Source organism: Labeo rohita, chromosome 20, assembly GCF_022985175.1.
Source record: "Labeo rohita strain BAU-BD-2019 chromosome 20, IGBB_LRoh.1.0, whole genome shotgun sequence".
Lineage (NCBI taxonomy): Eukaryota > Metazoa > Chordata > Actinopteri > Cypriniformes > Cyprinidae > Labeo > Labeo rohita.
Window position 1 is genome coordinate 14,973,337 of NC_066888.1, and position 15,455 is coordinate 14,988,791.

At 38.7% G+C, this 15,455-nt stretch overlaps 1 protein-coding gene across 7 annotated transcripts in view; it reads left to right on the top strand.

The window, feature by feature from the left end:
* palld (palladin, cytoskeletal associated protein) overlaps positions 1 to 15,455 on the top strand; it is a 107,879-nt gene that overhangs the window by 76,552 nt on the left and 15,872 nt on the right. For 5 of the 7 annotated variants that reach the window (XM_051138300.1, XM_051138301.1, XM_051138304.1 and 2 more), the window contains 4 exons: positions 10,888 to 11,514; positions 13,861 to 13,999; positions 14,711 to 14,812; positions 15,295 to 15,333. In XM_051138300.1, the coding sequence (XP_050994257.1) occupies positions 10,888 to 11,514; positions 13,861 to 13,999; positions 14,711 to 14,812; positions 15,295 to 15,333 (907 nt within the window). The remainder of the gene's footprint in view (positions 1 to 10,887; positions 11,515 to 13,860; positions 14,000 to 14,710; positions 14,813 to 15,294; positions 15,334 to 15,455) is intronic. The other 2 variants (XM_051138302.1, XM_051138303.1) reach the window with 2 other exon arrangements.

The following is a 15,455-nucleotide window of genomic DNA, read 5'->3' on the forward strand; positions in this document are numbered from 1 at the left end:
CAGCAGAGACTGGTTTGGACTGTACCTCTCTTCGTCGTTCAGTTTGCCTTGTTTAGGGCTTATTTCTCCTCTCCTCGTACCCCTCCCATCTCACTCTCTCTTACTTTCCCTGCTGGTAATCCCATTTGATGGTGATGGGTGATGTCTTTTCGGCCAATCCGGAGAGGAATGTCTTCAGTTCGCATTCCTGCAATCCAGACATATACACAGTTTGTGAGAGAGAGCGAGCGAGAGCAAGAGGGATGCAATGAGACATTCTATGTGAAAAGAAAACAGTCTGGTTCTGTTTTATGTGCTGTGCATGCAATTAGAGAGAAACAGATGGGGGAGGGTCTGAGAGAGAGAGAGATGGTGAAAGCAAAGAGAATAATGGACTGTGCAGGTCAAGACTTTGCAGCTGAAGATAAATAGAGTGGAAGAGAACCAAACAACAGTGAATGGGTATGAAAATGAAGCGCTTTAACTTTTTCCTGTAACTGCCATGGCTGAAGGTTTCATTCATGCTTTTTAAAGTAGTCTTTTAAACACACCTTTGTTGGGCAAGAAACAAATTTCTGTCTGTTTAAAAGTTCAGAATGCACAGTATATTGCTTCTGTATTGGTTGTTGGTTGAGGCTTCTCTTTCATATTTCCTATTTTAAAAGTTTTTGAACAGTAAGATTTTTATGTTTTTTTAAAGAAGTCTCTTCTGCTCATCATGCCTGCATTTATTTGACGCAAAGTACAGCAAAAACAGTATTTAAAAAAAAAAATGTTTACTATTTAAAGTAACTTTCTTTTTGAATATATTTTAAATTGTCATTTATTTCCTGTGATTTCAAAGCTGAATTTTTAGCATCATTATTCCAGTCACATGATCCTTCAGAAATCATTCTGATTTGCTGCTCAAAAATGTTTTATTAATATTACGTTGAAAACAGCTGAGTAGAATTTTGTCAGGTTTATTTGATGAATAGAAAGTTCAGAAGAACAGCATTTATCTGAAATAGAAATCTTTTGTAACATTGTAAATGTCTTTATCATCACTTTTGATCAGTTTAAAGCATCCTTGTTCAATAAAAGTATTAAATTCGATTAGCTTTGGATCACAGGAATAAATTACATTTTAAAACACATCCAAATAAAAAATGGTTATTATAAATTGTAAAAATATTTCTTATATTTCTTATATATTGCTTAGTGAGCAGAGGAGACTTCCTTAAATAAACACAAACATTTTCAAAAGATAATAATACTTTTATCGAGCAAGGATGCATTTAATTGATCAAAAGTAACAGTATAGACATTTATAATGTTGCAAAAACTTATTTAAATAAATACTTTTCTTTTGCATTTTATTTTAATCAAAGACTCCTGAAAAGTATCACATAATTCACAAAAATAATACAAGGTAAAGCAGTTTTCAGTATTGATAATAAGGATCATGTGACACTGATAACTAGAGTAATGGCTGCTGAAAATTCCATCATAGAAATAAATTACATTTTAAAATTTGTAAAACCGTTATTTCAAATTGGAATAATATTCCACAATTATTGTATTGTATTTTACCAAACCTTTGAATGGTAGTGTATTTTATTACCCGGTTGTCATCTAAAAATCGATTAAAGTTTAGCTTTAAAAATACTAATAGTTAAATAGCAGTGTTGAATGAAAATGAAATGTTTTCAGTTGTTAAGCCAATAATCTTGCAAACTTTTGATTAATTTCCTTGAAAGCGTTCATTGGATCAACTCAGTACCTTGTAAACACGACTTTGTTTCAGGCGGAAACCTGTGTGTGTTATGTCAGCCAATCAGATTAGAGCTTGCCAGTTTGAGAAAGTGCTTTCCAGTTTTGTACTTTTCAGGTCAAAGAACAGACCGTGGGTGGACAGGAGGGATGGAGACAGAGTAGAAAGGATGGAGAGCTGACAGACCAAAGAGACCAAAGGAGAGAGACTTGGAGAATGCAAAAAAAAAGTGAAATTAGAGAATAGAAATAGAGAGAAGGAAAAAGAAAGCATGAAAGTGAGAGTGTGGGAGCTAGAGAAGAGAAAGAGGCCTTTTTTGATTTTGGCCTGACGTCTTTATGGAAAGTTGGACATTTCCTCTAGGAGTCTGGTAGGGAGTGTAAAGCGTGTAGAGCCGCTTGGCTTGGGTGGGAGCCGCATTGTGAGATCAGATCTGGGTCAAACTGCTCCTAAAGCAGGAACATGCTCGACCAATACCAGTGTAACCTGAGAAAGGGCTCAAAAACTTGCATTTCCAGACCTTTTGTGTACGTGTGCATGAATATGTGGTCCGCTTTATGCACTCTGTTGACCTCTAGAAAAGCTAAGGTCCAAAATTACTGTAGGAGATTTCTTTAAGCTTTGTTCACTGTAACATGGCAAGAATCCAGATGATTTTATGCGCATTAGTGGCGAGAGAACGTGTGTCCGGTTTGGTCGTGTGAGTGACAGCACTGCTATTACGTTCAGATATAATGGAAGGATCAGATGCAGTCTCCTGCTCTCAGTCTGTGCGCTGTTTGATGAATAGACTGTGTTTCGAAGGGTGTGTTTGTGTGTGTGTGAGCGTCTGCAAGGAATAAAAGAGACACTAGTCCGATACCGCAACTGGCTGAGATACTTTTTCTTGCTGACACATGAGTCTTGTTGTAATCTAAGAACTCAAAACTCTGGAGTATTGTAGGGGTGGATTGTAAATTGCCATTTGAAAGGACAAGATCTGTTACTGTTTGAATGGTTAGCGTGACGGTATATAGGGTGTATTTGGATCATGGTGAAATGGAACTATAAAAGAAAGCTGAAGTCACTGAGCCGACACAGTTTGGGTGTGGTTATAATTCAGATGTTAATGTGCATAAAAGTGCGTTTAAAGAGTGAAAGTTTGAAATGGTGAGTCTCTTTTGGATATTAAATAGGCAACATATTAAACTGACAGTAATTGTAATTTTATAAGTTGTGGATTTGTTTCAACAGTGTTGTTTTGATGGTTGTAGCAGCAAGGGTTCAAAGGGAATCAATTAACAGATTAAACTGTTTGGGAGAGGTTTAACTGTTGAGTCAGGAACATACCAAATTCTTTAGCTAAAGCATCGTTAGTCATCTTGATGAACTTACTTAACATGCGGTAACAAACCCCTGGACAACAGGACTCAGGAGGCAATTGTGTTATTGAGTCACACTATTGTTCAAAAGTGTTGGCTTTAAGATTTTTTTTAATTGCCTTTTTTTATAAGAAGTCTCTTATGCTCAAAGCTGCTTTTATTTGACCAAAACTACAGTTAAAACTGTAAAATATTATAACAATTTAAAATAACTACAGCTTAAGCAGTTACCCTTTTGTAATTGTTAGAATGGCCAAGCATCAGCAATCTTCACGTAAAACTGAACATGCAGATCAAACTGTAAGTCGTAGAGACTTGAAACTTGGAGGGATTGTAGTACTCACACTGTCTACAACGTCACCAAGGCTCACCCCAATTGGTCTAATGGGGGCATTACAGCGATCAAAAGTACAAAAACGTTCATAACTCCTAAACCATTTGCCGCAGGCTCAAGTGTCTTATGTTATTGGAATCCTCGGCTCGCACCAGAAAAATTATCGAATGCAAAATTTTTGTGAACTGTTCTTAGGTTTTTTGTTTAATCGGAGCCAAACCAGTGCAGGAAGGTTCTCCGGAGAAAGAGTATCAGTAATTATCAAAAAAAGTTGAACTTTTGACTCATCATCGCAAAGAGACGCCAAAACATTCGAAAGAGGCAGGGCCGCCTTCACTAAAATGGCTAGGCCTAGAACTTTTGAGTGGAGTGAGACATCTTCGCCAAACTCAACTCATATGTAAGAGGTGAATCTGAGGTCACATGAACAAACATAACTATGCAACTGTTTGTCCAATTGACATGAAAATAGCTGTGCACGGTCTTGGTATGAAGTGCCACAAGTGGCCATAAGGACATTCATGCATCTCAAAAAACATGGCTGCCATAGGCCGATACATTTTGAGCACCTATTAAACAAGGTTAACAGAGGTCTGAGAGAAATTTGAAAGAAATCAGCCACTGGAGGAGGGCGATGTTGCATTTTTCAAGAGCATAAATGATTGTATACTGCACGTTTTTTTCACACATATGCACAATGTTTGAAATCTACCCCTTGGGAAGCTGTAAGAAAAGGGGCCTGTCCAAATATAATCAAAAGCCTATAAAGTGAGCACGATACGACAGGGGATTCTAAACAAGCATGCAAATTGTTAGGGAGATCGGACCACAGCTGGCGCTATAACAGTCATAAACATTAAAAAGCATCGTATTGCTGTGGTAAATTACCTGAATTTGCCAAAAATGCTTTTTTTTTATTATTAATTTAGGTCATTACAGGCTAGATAGATAATTTTCAGCATCATTACTTCAGTCTTCAGTGTCACTTGATCTTCTAGAAATCATTCTAATCATTAGAAATCATTCTAATATGCTGATTTTGTGATCAAGAAACAGTTATTATTATCATAAATGTTAAAATCAGTTTTGATGCTTAATATTTTTGCTAAAACCATTGTAAATTCAGGGGGTCAAAATAACAGCTCATTTGAAAGTCTTTTGTAAGATTGTACATTTCTTTAGTGTTACTTCTGATCGATTTAATGCATCCTTGCTGAATAAAGGTATTTCTTTTTTTATAAAAAAAAAAAAAAACCTTACGGACTCCAAACTTATAAGTAGTGTAACTTTTCTATTTAAACTTAATTGCTGAAATACAGACTGTTGTTTTGTTGCAAATTACACAGAATGTCTGATTTGAAAATGACAATGGGAGGTTGTTTCAGTCTGTTTCAGATGTTCATACATCCGTCCTGCAGCTGTCTCATTGACTGCCAGTTTGCAAATTGCCATGTAGTCAGACAGTCTATGAATCAGTTACTTCTCCAGACACTGACATGGAATCAATCACCTGAATCAATCATATTTCAGCATTGAATCAGTTGGTTAACTAGATCTAATCATCCAGGGGCATGATGCTGCAGTGATGATGACACGACGGGTGTGGTTACAGTCGGATCCAGGTGTGCTGGTCTGCATTGTGAAGCTGTGTGTGTGTGTGTGTGTGTGTGTGTGCATGATTTTCTGGAATGTCTCAATCTCTTCCCACGTGTTTCATGATCTCTGTTTGTGTACTCCATTGGATAAACACATTTCAGTTCTAGAACATTGCCACTTCTTCAGTGAAGAGGGTTTTGTTACCAATGTTTGTTCTGGCCTAGTGTTGTAGTCTGTTGTTTTAGGATAAGTCTTCATTTATTTGACAGTACCATCCACTTTTATAGTCTAATACCATTTTATGTAATTTACAAATTTGTTTTCCTCATTACAATATTCTCTGTTTGCACACACACAATGCAGGACATGCTCTGTAAACACAGGGAGTCCTCTAATTGTCAAATATTTAAACTCAACAACTTCCTGTTGTCTTGAAGCTTCTTCCTGTGATAGCAGCTTTTGAAAAACAGTAGAAACTCCACTCATGCGCACAGCCGAAACAAAGATGCTTAACCCGACTGCAAGACAAGCATATTATTACCGTAAAATCACTCTTCTGTTATTCAACACATATTTAACATGCTTTTGGTAGATGTAAACACTGAAGATCTGTTTACAGGATGTATTTTTAGCTTCAGCAGTGATTTTAAACAATGATCAGAAATGTTTAGAGAAGTAGATGTACTCAGAAGATACTCCAGTAGGACTATCTGAGGAGAAAGACCAATAAAAAGAGAGAATACGCTGACCTCATTATGTCTAACTAACAGGGGCCTGTGTCTGATTCAGTGACATTCTAGAAGCTGATTGGTGGTCTAATTAAACCATAATCTCCACTGACCCGCATCTTACTGTTATTTTGTAAAGGGCACATTTGTAAACACAACTTTATGAGGTATTTTTCACCGTTTTATAGGGGCACAAATGCCACTGACAAATGTCACCACTTCAAAGCTAATGAGCACATGTCTGACCTCATGTAACGATTGTGTTTTACTGGTACAACAAATTGTAGTGTTAATGCAGTGTGAACATCATCAGCTCTGGGGTTTAAATCATGTAGGAGAGAAAGACTAACTGAACAGCTTCCTGTCACATCTGCATATGATTCAGATACAATGCAACAGGCTTCAGAGGAAGATAAGAACAGAAAAATATGTGCGCTGTTTGAAGGTTTTTATGGGACTATGAAGTGGATTCTGAAGAAAAGAACAAAGGCATATTCGGATAGGCAATATAGACTTCACTGAGTAAAAGTTGAGCTCATAACATCACTCTACCACAAGTCAGCATACAGCTAAACAATAGGCTTACAGCGTAATTTATTCATGCTGTAATGCATGCTGGTATTAGTAACTGTAATTTTAGAAAGCCCTGTTTTATTTATTTTACTTTTTGTATTTATTTGCTTGTTTTAATTAAATAGTGTGTTAAATTATTATTTTTTTAAACAGTGATGTCTGAAAAGTTTTCTGATTCAAAGCAGATGACTTTGACGATTGTGTTTTATGCAAGGTCAAGCGCTTCTCTGGGGTTCCCATAAAACAGTAGGAGCTGGTTTTGTGTAAGTGCATTTTATAGACATGTAGCTAAATTAGACAGGAATGTGTGTAAGTGCAGGAATATGAGAGTGTGTTCTGTGTCTGCTGAGGGGTCTGCTTCATCTCCACCAGTAACAAACCTTATAATTTGGCAGAAAATTGAATGGGTTACTTCATGTAACCTTTGACAGAAGGCAGTGATTATTTAAGCAGCATATGGACTCAGAACCATATGCACCTCTCTCACATTAGCATATATAAATCACTCAAACTATGACCGAACTGACCTTGAGTACAGCAGACTCAGTTGAGGAAGAGCTGTAGGCTTGAAAAGCACAACTGGGAATGTGGTTGCAGCCATGGTCATGTGAGTCGCAATTGATTCCAGTCTCTCCCTTCTATTCCTAAAAAAGCTGAAATGTCTTGTGTAGACGTGCCATAATTTATTTATGTTGTTGAAGAACCTACTTTGAAACTGTACAGTAGCTTTCCAAGTCATACTAACCTTTTTATAAAAGTAGTTAGCTACACGTTTTCGCATTTGCATAGGCGTTTTCACTGTTTCAGAAACAATCTCCGTCCACACTACACAACCGAAAACGCATGTCACATGACCATTCATGCAGGTACAACCATAGATATGTATAGGTATATTCCCTATTATTTAGATGGTGGATGCATCTACATGCTTTGAGCGTTGGAATGAGGCATCTACCTATACATATCTATGGGTACAACAATGAGCATGATGTTATTGTTTACGTAGTCATCAAGGATACGCAGAGCGAATGTGAACGGCCACACCGCCTTTTTCAAAATTCTCAGTTTTGGTCCGTTTACACTGAAACACAACCCCGGAGCTTTTAAACTAAAACTGGGTCTGCAGCGTTTTCAAAATCAAAGTTTTCAAGGGTTGAAAACACCGGAGCAGTGTAAACAACAGGCTTATCCGTAGCAAAAGTTATGCGTTTTAAAACGCAAATGCATTCATGTAAACAGCCTAAGGGAGGGATGTTTATTTTTAAATGCACAATTATCAGATGATCAGTAATTTAATCAGATCCTGCACTTATGCATTGTTGGTTTTTAATTGAGTGAATAATTTGATGCATACTACAAAAAAATCCAAGTTTATATAACTTGGCTGACAACATCAACAGCTAAATAATTGAATTCCTAAATAATTGAATTTAAAAAGATCTAAAATTGCACAATCTTTTTTGAATCAGTTAATTTATGTGAAACAAACAAAGCTATTTTGTTGAATGCTTTTGACTTTACAACTCTACAGTTTAGGAAAACATGGTTGATTGATTGGAAATGAAGATTGCAAATTCTTGTCCAAGTGCCATGTTACTGGAAAAAGCTGAACTAATGTCATGCTTTGTTTGCTGCTTATTTGTACTCATCCCTTCAGTAAATATTCAAGAAATGCACTGCACACAGATTGTTGAATCTGTATCCGTATATTGAGGTCTGAGGTTTCCATTGAATGAACATAATTTTAAGCAGGAAGGTAGTGTAGGATTTTCGGTTTGCAGACTCGGTGCCTTTTAAGGCAATCTGATTATGTCAGCACCGGCTGACCTTCCTTCATCAACCCAGGTTTGCTGGTGAGGAATTCCAGAAATGCTAAAGGAAAAAATAAGTGGAGAAACCTGCAAGAGCTATTTTTAGCAAATGGCTGCCTGTGATTGAACATGATAATATTCCTTGAATGCTGGAAACTATTAAGTAGGATATTAAGAGTTGGAGCGGTATTTCTGGAGGGGTTCGTAATGCCAGACCTCCACCAGCAGCTTTCACTTAGGGGAGGAGGAAAGCAAAAGGATGGAGAAAAAGACTGAGATTTGCATTTCTTGTTCTTTCTGATGTTAAAAAGTGAGGGAGATATGATTATAAAGTTTAGAAGGTGTGAAGCAACTGAACAAAAGGGAGGGAGAGAAAGCAAGACGCAAAGACAGAAGGTAGAGAAGTGAGAGTCTAGCATAACAGAGCCAAAAAAGGAATGAAAGCAAAGCAGCACAGGCGGTTGAGTCCAAGAGCCTTTCACCAGCTGCCAAAGTATTCCTGTAAAAGTGTTTTTTTGATGGATACTTGAACATACGGGCAAGAGAAAAAAAAAAGAGAAAAGGGGAAAAGGGAAGGTTTTAGGTGGTCATTTATGCCTTTAATGTGGTCTGAATCACCATTTGTGCCGCCAAAACAAAGTTACATCATTTAATCTGTTCTTTTCTTCAATGAATCCTTTTATTTGATAAACTTGCACTCTAGGTTTTAGGTTAAGGCTTGGCAAACAATTACCAACACAAACTGAATACTCCCTTTTTCTTTTTCTTGACCCAAACGCTGAGGATTTATCAGTTGGCTGGAGGGAGGGCTTCCACCTCCATTACAAAAAAATGGAGAGAGGGAGGGAAAACACAGTGACTCATTAGTCAACATCTGGAAATAATTAGATTAAATGGGGTTTGGAGTGTGGCTGGCCTACCACTCCGATCCCCTTGTGAAACACACACATTGAAATTACGCGTTCAATTCAGGCTTTGGATCTCTTTACAGAGCGACTAGTGGAAAAAAGTTGAATGCCGCTCTGAATGGGCCTATAGGAGACCGATGAAAAAATTTCAATGAAAAACATCTGGACTTGGTTATCGGTTCGTTTAAGGTTATCCATTTGTTGAGGCTCACAAAGTGTCTAGGAGTTGCCAAAAAAGGTTGAGTGGGGCTGAGTCTGCAGAAGAAGAGAGACAAATTGTGTTTCGAACAAAACATGTCTTCTAGGGACACAAGAATTTGGATGATGGAAAACTATGACTGTAGGCAGCAAATATCTCATGTTTAGCATAGAAAAGGACAATGTGGACGTCACTCAAGTGTTTTTGTGTGTGTGGGTGAACTATGAGGCCGCACGTTTGGCAGATAACGCTCAATCATCAGCCCACACCCATATTCACACGACACATCGCCAAGATCTCCATCTCATCCTTTTCCATGGTGTTTACATGCTGTTGACAGTGCAGTTTAAACTTTACCCAAGATAGCATATCATGTGCTTTTCAGTGGGCTTTAGCTTCCTTTCCAGGAACTCGGCACAAATATACACAGACATGCATAACCGCACAAACAACTAGGCTTGAAATCTTCAGCCCAGATGCAGCTGTACAGACACACTCGAATGTATATGTGTTCATAGTAACATGTGCTACACAAACTATACCACTGCAGGCTCTGGAGTTCATTTCCTTCTGAGTGATGGGCCATCTACTCTGTGAGGATGATACAGTGACCCCGAGAGGGTCTTTTATGGGCTTTTCATCTCTAATAAATAAATAAAGATGGAAATATAAAGCGCTATATCATCAGAATAGTCTTTAGAGCCTTCTTAAATGTATATTTTTATATTTTTTGTATATTGAACATCTTAAAATATGAATTTAATTAAATTTGAACACAATTTTTGAAAAGTCATGTTGTTGCTGGTCCAGATTCATGCAAGCTGGTAGAACGTTTGGCCAGAAACAAACCAGCTACCAAACCATAAGATGGTGAAGCTGGTTTTTGGAACATGGTCATTAGCTGGTGGACCAACCACCCAACTAGAAACCAGCTACTGTGTTTGAAAAGCTATGTTGTTGCTGGTCCACGTTGGTCATTTTAGCTCATGCAACCTGGTTCACCATGTTGGACCAGAAACAAACCAGCTACCAAACCATAAGATGGTGAAGCTGGTTTTGAACATGGTCATTAGCTGGTTGACCAGCCACCCAACTAGAAACCAGCTACTGTGTTTGAAAAACTATGTTGTTGCTGGTCCACGTTGGTCATTTTAGCTCATGCAAGCTCGGAGACCATATTGGACCAGAAGCAAACCAGCTAACAAACCATTTTAAGATAGTGAAACTGTTTTTTGGAACGTGGTCCTTAGCTAGTTTACCATCCACCCGACCAGAAACTAGCTGCCAGGTTTGAAAAGATATGTTGTTGCTTTCATAAAAAGGCTAATACATAATTATAGAGAAAAGATTCAGGTTAATCATATGGTGAACATCTTTTTTCATCATGGGTTTTGGCAGGAATTCTGTATTGAGTAATCGGGACCGGAACTAACAGTTTTATAATTGTGTACACAGTTATATTTAACCAGGTTTAGTCCCAGCGAACATGTTCTACAAACATTTTCTTAAGATGTTGACATTGCTTCGGTTAATGTTTGTCAGGCTGTGCAATTATACTTAGACAGATGCATTATCTGACTTTGTAGTAAAATGTGTGTAGCTAGTGATGTTAAATAGTCCATTTGTTTCATTTTCTTCCTTGCAGAAACGCGGCACAACTGAAGCAACTTCAGGATCAGATCCTTCTTGAGCAGCAACAACAGCTTCCCCCTCCTCAGGAAGGCCCGCCTCCATCTCCGCCTCTCCCACCTCCTCCCTCCTTCCAGGAGCTGGAGAGTAGCACCATGCAGACGACAAGCACCTTCAACTACGCCCGGCCCAAGCAGTTCATTGCTGCTCAGAGTCCCACAACAAGTGGGGGACCGATCAGTTACAGCACGCAGTCCTCGACCTCCTCGAGCTCCAGTCCGCTGTCCCCCACAACGCCCCACAAACCCTTTAGTCGCGTCACTCTTCCGCTCTTCCAGCAGCAGCCGCTACTGTCCAAAGGAAGCAGCGTGGAGTCTCCCAGCTCGCCTTCTTTTCCGCCACCTCCTCCGCCTTTTCTCAGCTCCAGCAATCTATCCTCTCCTGCTGGCTTGCCACAAGACTTCCCTCCTCCACCTCCACCACCTCCTCCACCTGTTACATCAAGCCCCACCCGCTCAGACACCTCCTCGCCCTTCACGTCCACTCCCCAATCGCCAGCCGGGTTTCTGGTGTCGGTGCTCCCGGCCACACCACCTCCGCCACCAATGAATGCGTTGGGGCTGCCCAAGGGTAATGGCACAGTGTGAGTATCCACAGTCATCATGCTTAAAATATTGGTGTCTGGGACACAATGAGCCTAAAAGCTTAACTTAAATGTGTGATATGAATAAACGGTGCACAATTAAAACAAGTAACATTTTGGACATGGAAACACTGTTCCTTACATCACAACTTAAAGGGATAGTTTACCCAAAAATGAAAATTCTGTCATTAGTTACTCACCCTTAAGACCTTCATTCATCTTCCGAACAAAAATTAAGGTATTTTTTTAATGAAATCCGAGAGCTTTCTGACCCTGCATAGACAGCAAAGGAACTACCACTTTCAAGGCCCAGAAAGGTGGCAAGGACATTGTTAAAATAGTCCAAGTGACATCAGTGGTTCAACTGTAATTTTATGAAGCTACGAGAATACTTTTTGTGTGCAAAGAAAATAAAAATAACAACTTTATTCAACACTTTTCTCATGGGTTTGGAACGACATGCGGGTGAGTAATTTAATGACAGAATTTTAGGTAATTTTTTGGGTAAACAATTTCTTTAACAAGCTGATATTAGGACAAATCACTTCATGAGCTCAAATAAAGTTCTATCAAGTGCATGTAGAATGAACTCTTGGGCTAATTAGTAATTTGGAGTGCAGCTCCTGCTTTCCAGCTGCATGGAAAACATGCACTGTATGCATTCTTACATGGCATGTTTATGGAGACACCGAGATCAATGGGAGCTAAGGAACCTTGAGGGTATGGACTGTGTATTATTGAGATTTCCTCTCTCATTCTCAAGCCGACAGAAATATAAAGCACATAGGTTCAGTTGAAAATTAGTGTTTTCAAAAGGATTCATCTGCCCACCCTCGTGTAGCTTCAAACCTGTATGGCCTTTCTTGTGTTAAACAAGAAAGGGAGGTCTTTACAGCATATTCAAGATGCTAGAAGATGACCTTAAAGCCTTCTCCTTCTCCTCCTTCTTCTCCTTCTCCAAAATGAATCGCATTTTTGAGAGCTTAAACATTCTCAAACTCATGAAACTTTCCACTCAAGACAAAAATTTACATCTGACGTGGATTTCAGGAGTGGGTGTGGCAAAATGCCTCAATAGCACTACCTATAAAATTTCAACAAAGTGCCCTTCGAGCTATGTTTCACATAAATGTACGAAATTTGGTAGACACAATACACCAATACCTCCAAAAAAAAAGTCCCCCCGTACAAAGTCCGAAAACCCAACAGGAAATCTGTTATTTTGAATTTTGGTCAGCCTTTGCGATGTAAAATTGTGAAGAGTTTGTGATTGAGTTTTTGTTGAAGGGTGTGTCTGTGGCACTCTGACAAAGTTCAGTGTTTCGCCATGCAAAAATTGCTTGTATCTCAGCCGTACAATGTTCAATCTGTCCAAACTTTACACGTTTGACAAGAGTCCTGGCCTGAACACATCTAAATGCCAATATACCATTATAATCATAGCGACAACTGTGCTCATGGCGACCCGAGGTCGAATCGTGTCTTGAGGTTTGCCAATCCCACTCCGCTCAGTACTTTCCTGTCATCTCTCTACTGTCCTGTCCATTACAGGCACAAACCTCCCACCCTCCCCACAAAAAATGTGAACTTTATTTGAAAAATTTTTACTCTGTTACATCTCAAAATTAATAGCCCTTTCTCTGTCAGACATGCAATTAAGTGGGAATATTCAATAATTATTCATTTAATCTGCTGCAAGTGATGTAAATATATGCTGAACAAGAGTTTTTCCAGAGATTGATTTGATAGGGCTCATGATTTATAATTAGAATCTTAAGTGAAGATGGTTTTCATGGTCAAACTTGAGCTTAAAACACTCATCCAGCATGTATACGTGTTTTTTTTTTTTTTTTTTTCTTCAAAGCTACTGCTTCTATCGTCCACCTCTTCATCTCCGTTTTCTCCATTATCTTCCACTAGTTCATTCCTCTCTCTCTCCCTCTCTTCCTGGCATTCCAGAGCCAGAGGGGGAAAGATAAGAGACCGCTGTGGAATTTTAAAACGCACACAAACAGATAACGAAAATTATTCTTGCTTCCCAGTGCATATGAAAAAATCCCGTCCATGTCCAATATTCTTCTCATCAATGCTGACTTTCATATTGCAGTGTATTATAAAAACTGCGGTTCGGTTCATTTGTTTTGTGTACAGTATGTGCTTTAATCCTAGCCTCTTCTGGAAAGTTTTTACGGACAGGGAAATATAACACTGGAGCAGCAGTTTTCCGCTTGTCTCTGTGTTTTCAAGAAGTTCACAGCTACAGATTCTGCATTTGGAGAAATGCTTAGTGTGCTATCTGTTGCTTTGAAGTGTTTTTAAAATTATTTTCTGATTGTATTTTAACAGGGCTTTGCCACGAAAGACTACACCCCGTACACCACGCCTCATCTCCGATTCTGAGATCCAGGGCTCCAAAGATGCCGTCATACAAGACCTGGAGAGAAAGCTACGATTTAAAGAGGAGAGACTCAGCAATGGACAGCAGGTATATGTGTGTGAGGGGTCTTATGTTTGTATTACAGTACATCATTAATAGCACTACCATACTAGTCTTACTAGCATTACCATCTTGACTATAATGTAGTCTAACCAATAACACATGCAGTCATGTTTGAGTATATTTGGCAGTTTTCTTCTAAAGGCATAGTTCACCCCAAAAAATGAGAAATATGTCATAACTCACTCTTATTTTGTTCTAAAATTCATATGAAGTAAATGGAAGCCAATGTTATTTTTAGAGTATTTTTTATTTTTTAGAGTATGTATTAATATTATGAATTAGCTGTTATTTTTATATTTTTAGTAAATTTTTAGTTTTTTTTTTTCTATTTTAAATGTAATGCTAAGTTCAAATATGTGCATGGTGAACTGTTCAGTTGAGTATAATAGAATTTTTATTTATTTTATTTTTTTTTTTTTTCAGTTTTTAATATACATGTTCACTGTAACTTTTCATTCTTACAAAATACAGCTAATAAATGGGGAAAATTACTTTCCACCACCAACTCCTACAACTGAAATGGAGCCCTAAAATCAACCCACAATACATAGCAAAACCCATCACGTATTCAGCACGACTAATAGCTTTGAATTCACTAGTACAGGCCAACAAATAATCGCAGCGCTTTCGCGTGCGAGTGTGTGTTTTCTCACACACTAACCCAGGCTCTGACAGATTAATCCTGCTTGCTTTCAGAGGTTAACCTATGAGGAGAAGATGGCTCGCAGACTGCTGGGTGCTGACAATGCTGCCACAGTGTTTAACACACAACAGGTGGAGGAGGAGCCAGTTACACAGGTATAAACACATACAGATACACACACACATACAGAGCGTCCCCATTGTGTCATTGTGACAATTTTTTGCAGTTGGCTGTTTTATTAAACATGGGTTATAAACAAAATGCATCAGTTACAAATCCATCTGCACACTTTTTCCAATGACTACCAGCATACCGCTATGCTGTTGGATGTAGTTTAGAGCATTGTGGTTTGCCTGCGTGCCTGTAAATGCGTCTTAATTCGGCTAATAGCTAGGAGCTCCCGCATGTGCCTGCACATATGCACTTGGTACATTGTAAAGTGATGTCATTTTGGCAAGGAGAGCGTTTCGGTGAGGCGTTTGAGCAGGTAAGTTTCATAAAAGCAGGATTAGCGGTCTCAACGCAGGCACACATTTGCAATGTGTGTGACTGTGCGCTTTTGTGCAATAAATGTGTAATCTGCGTAGGATGTGACATCATCCTCAACTCCCCTGCCTGTTTTCTGATCTCTCTACAGGAAGGCAGCTCAGCTGACTCAGAGTCTGTCCCTCAAAAGGTTGTTCATACTCATCCCGTTTATTACAAACATCAAGCAGGGGCCTGTTTGTCCTCCTTGTATTTCGTTCTTCTCTCTCAGTCTGTCTCATCGCTGTATTTCCCTTTGCTTCACCTCATGAG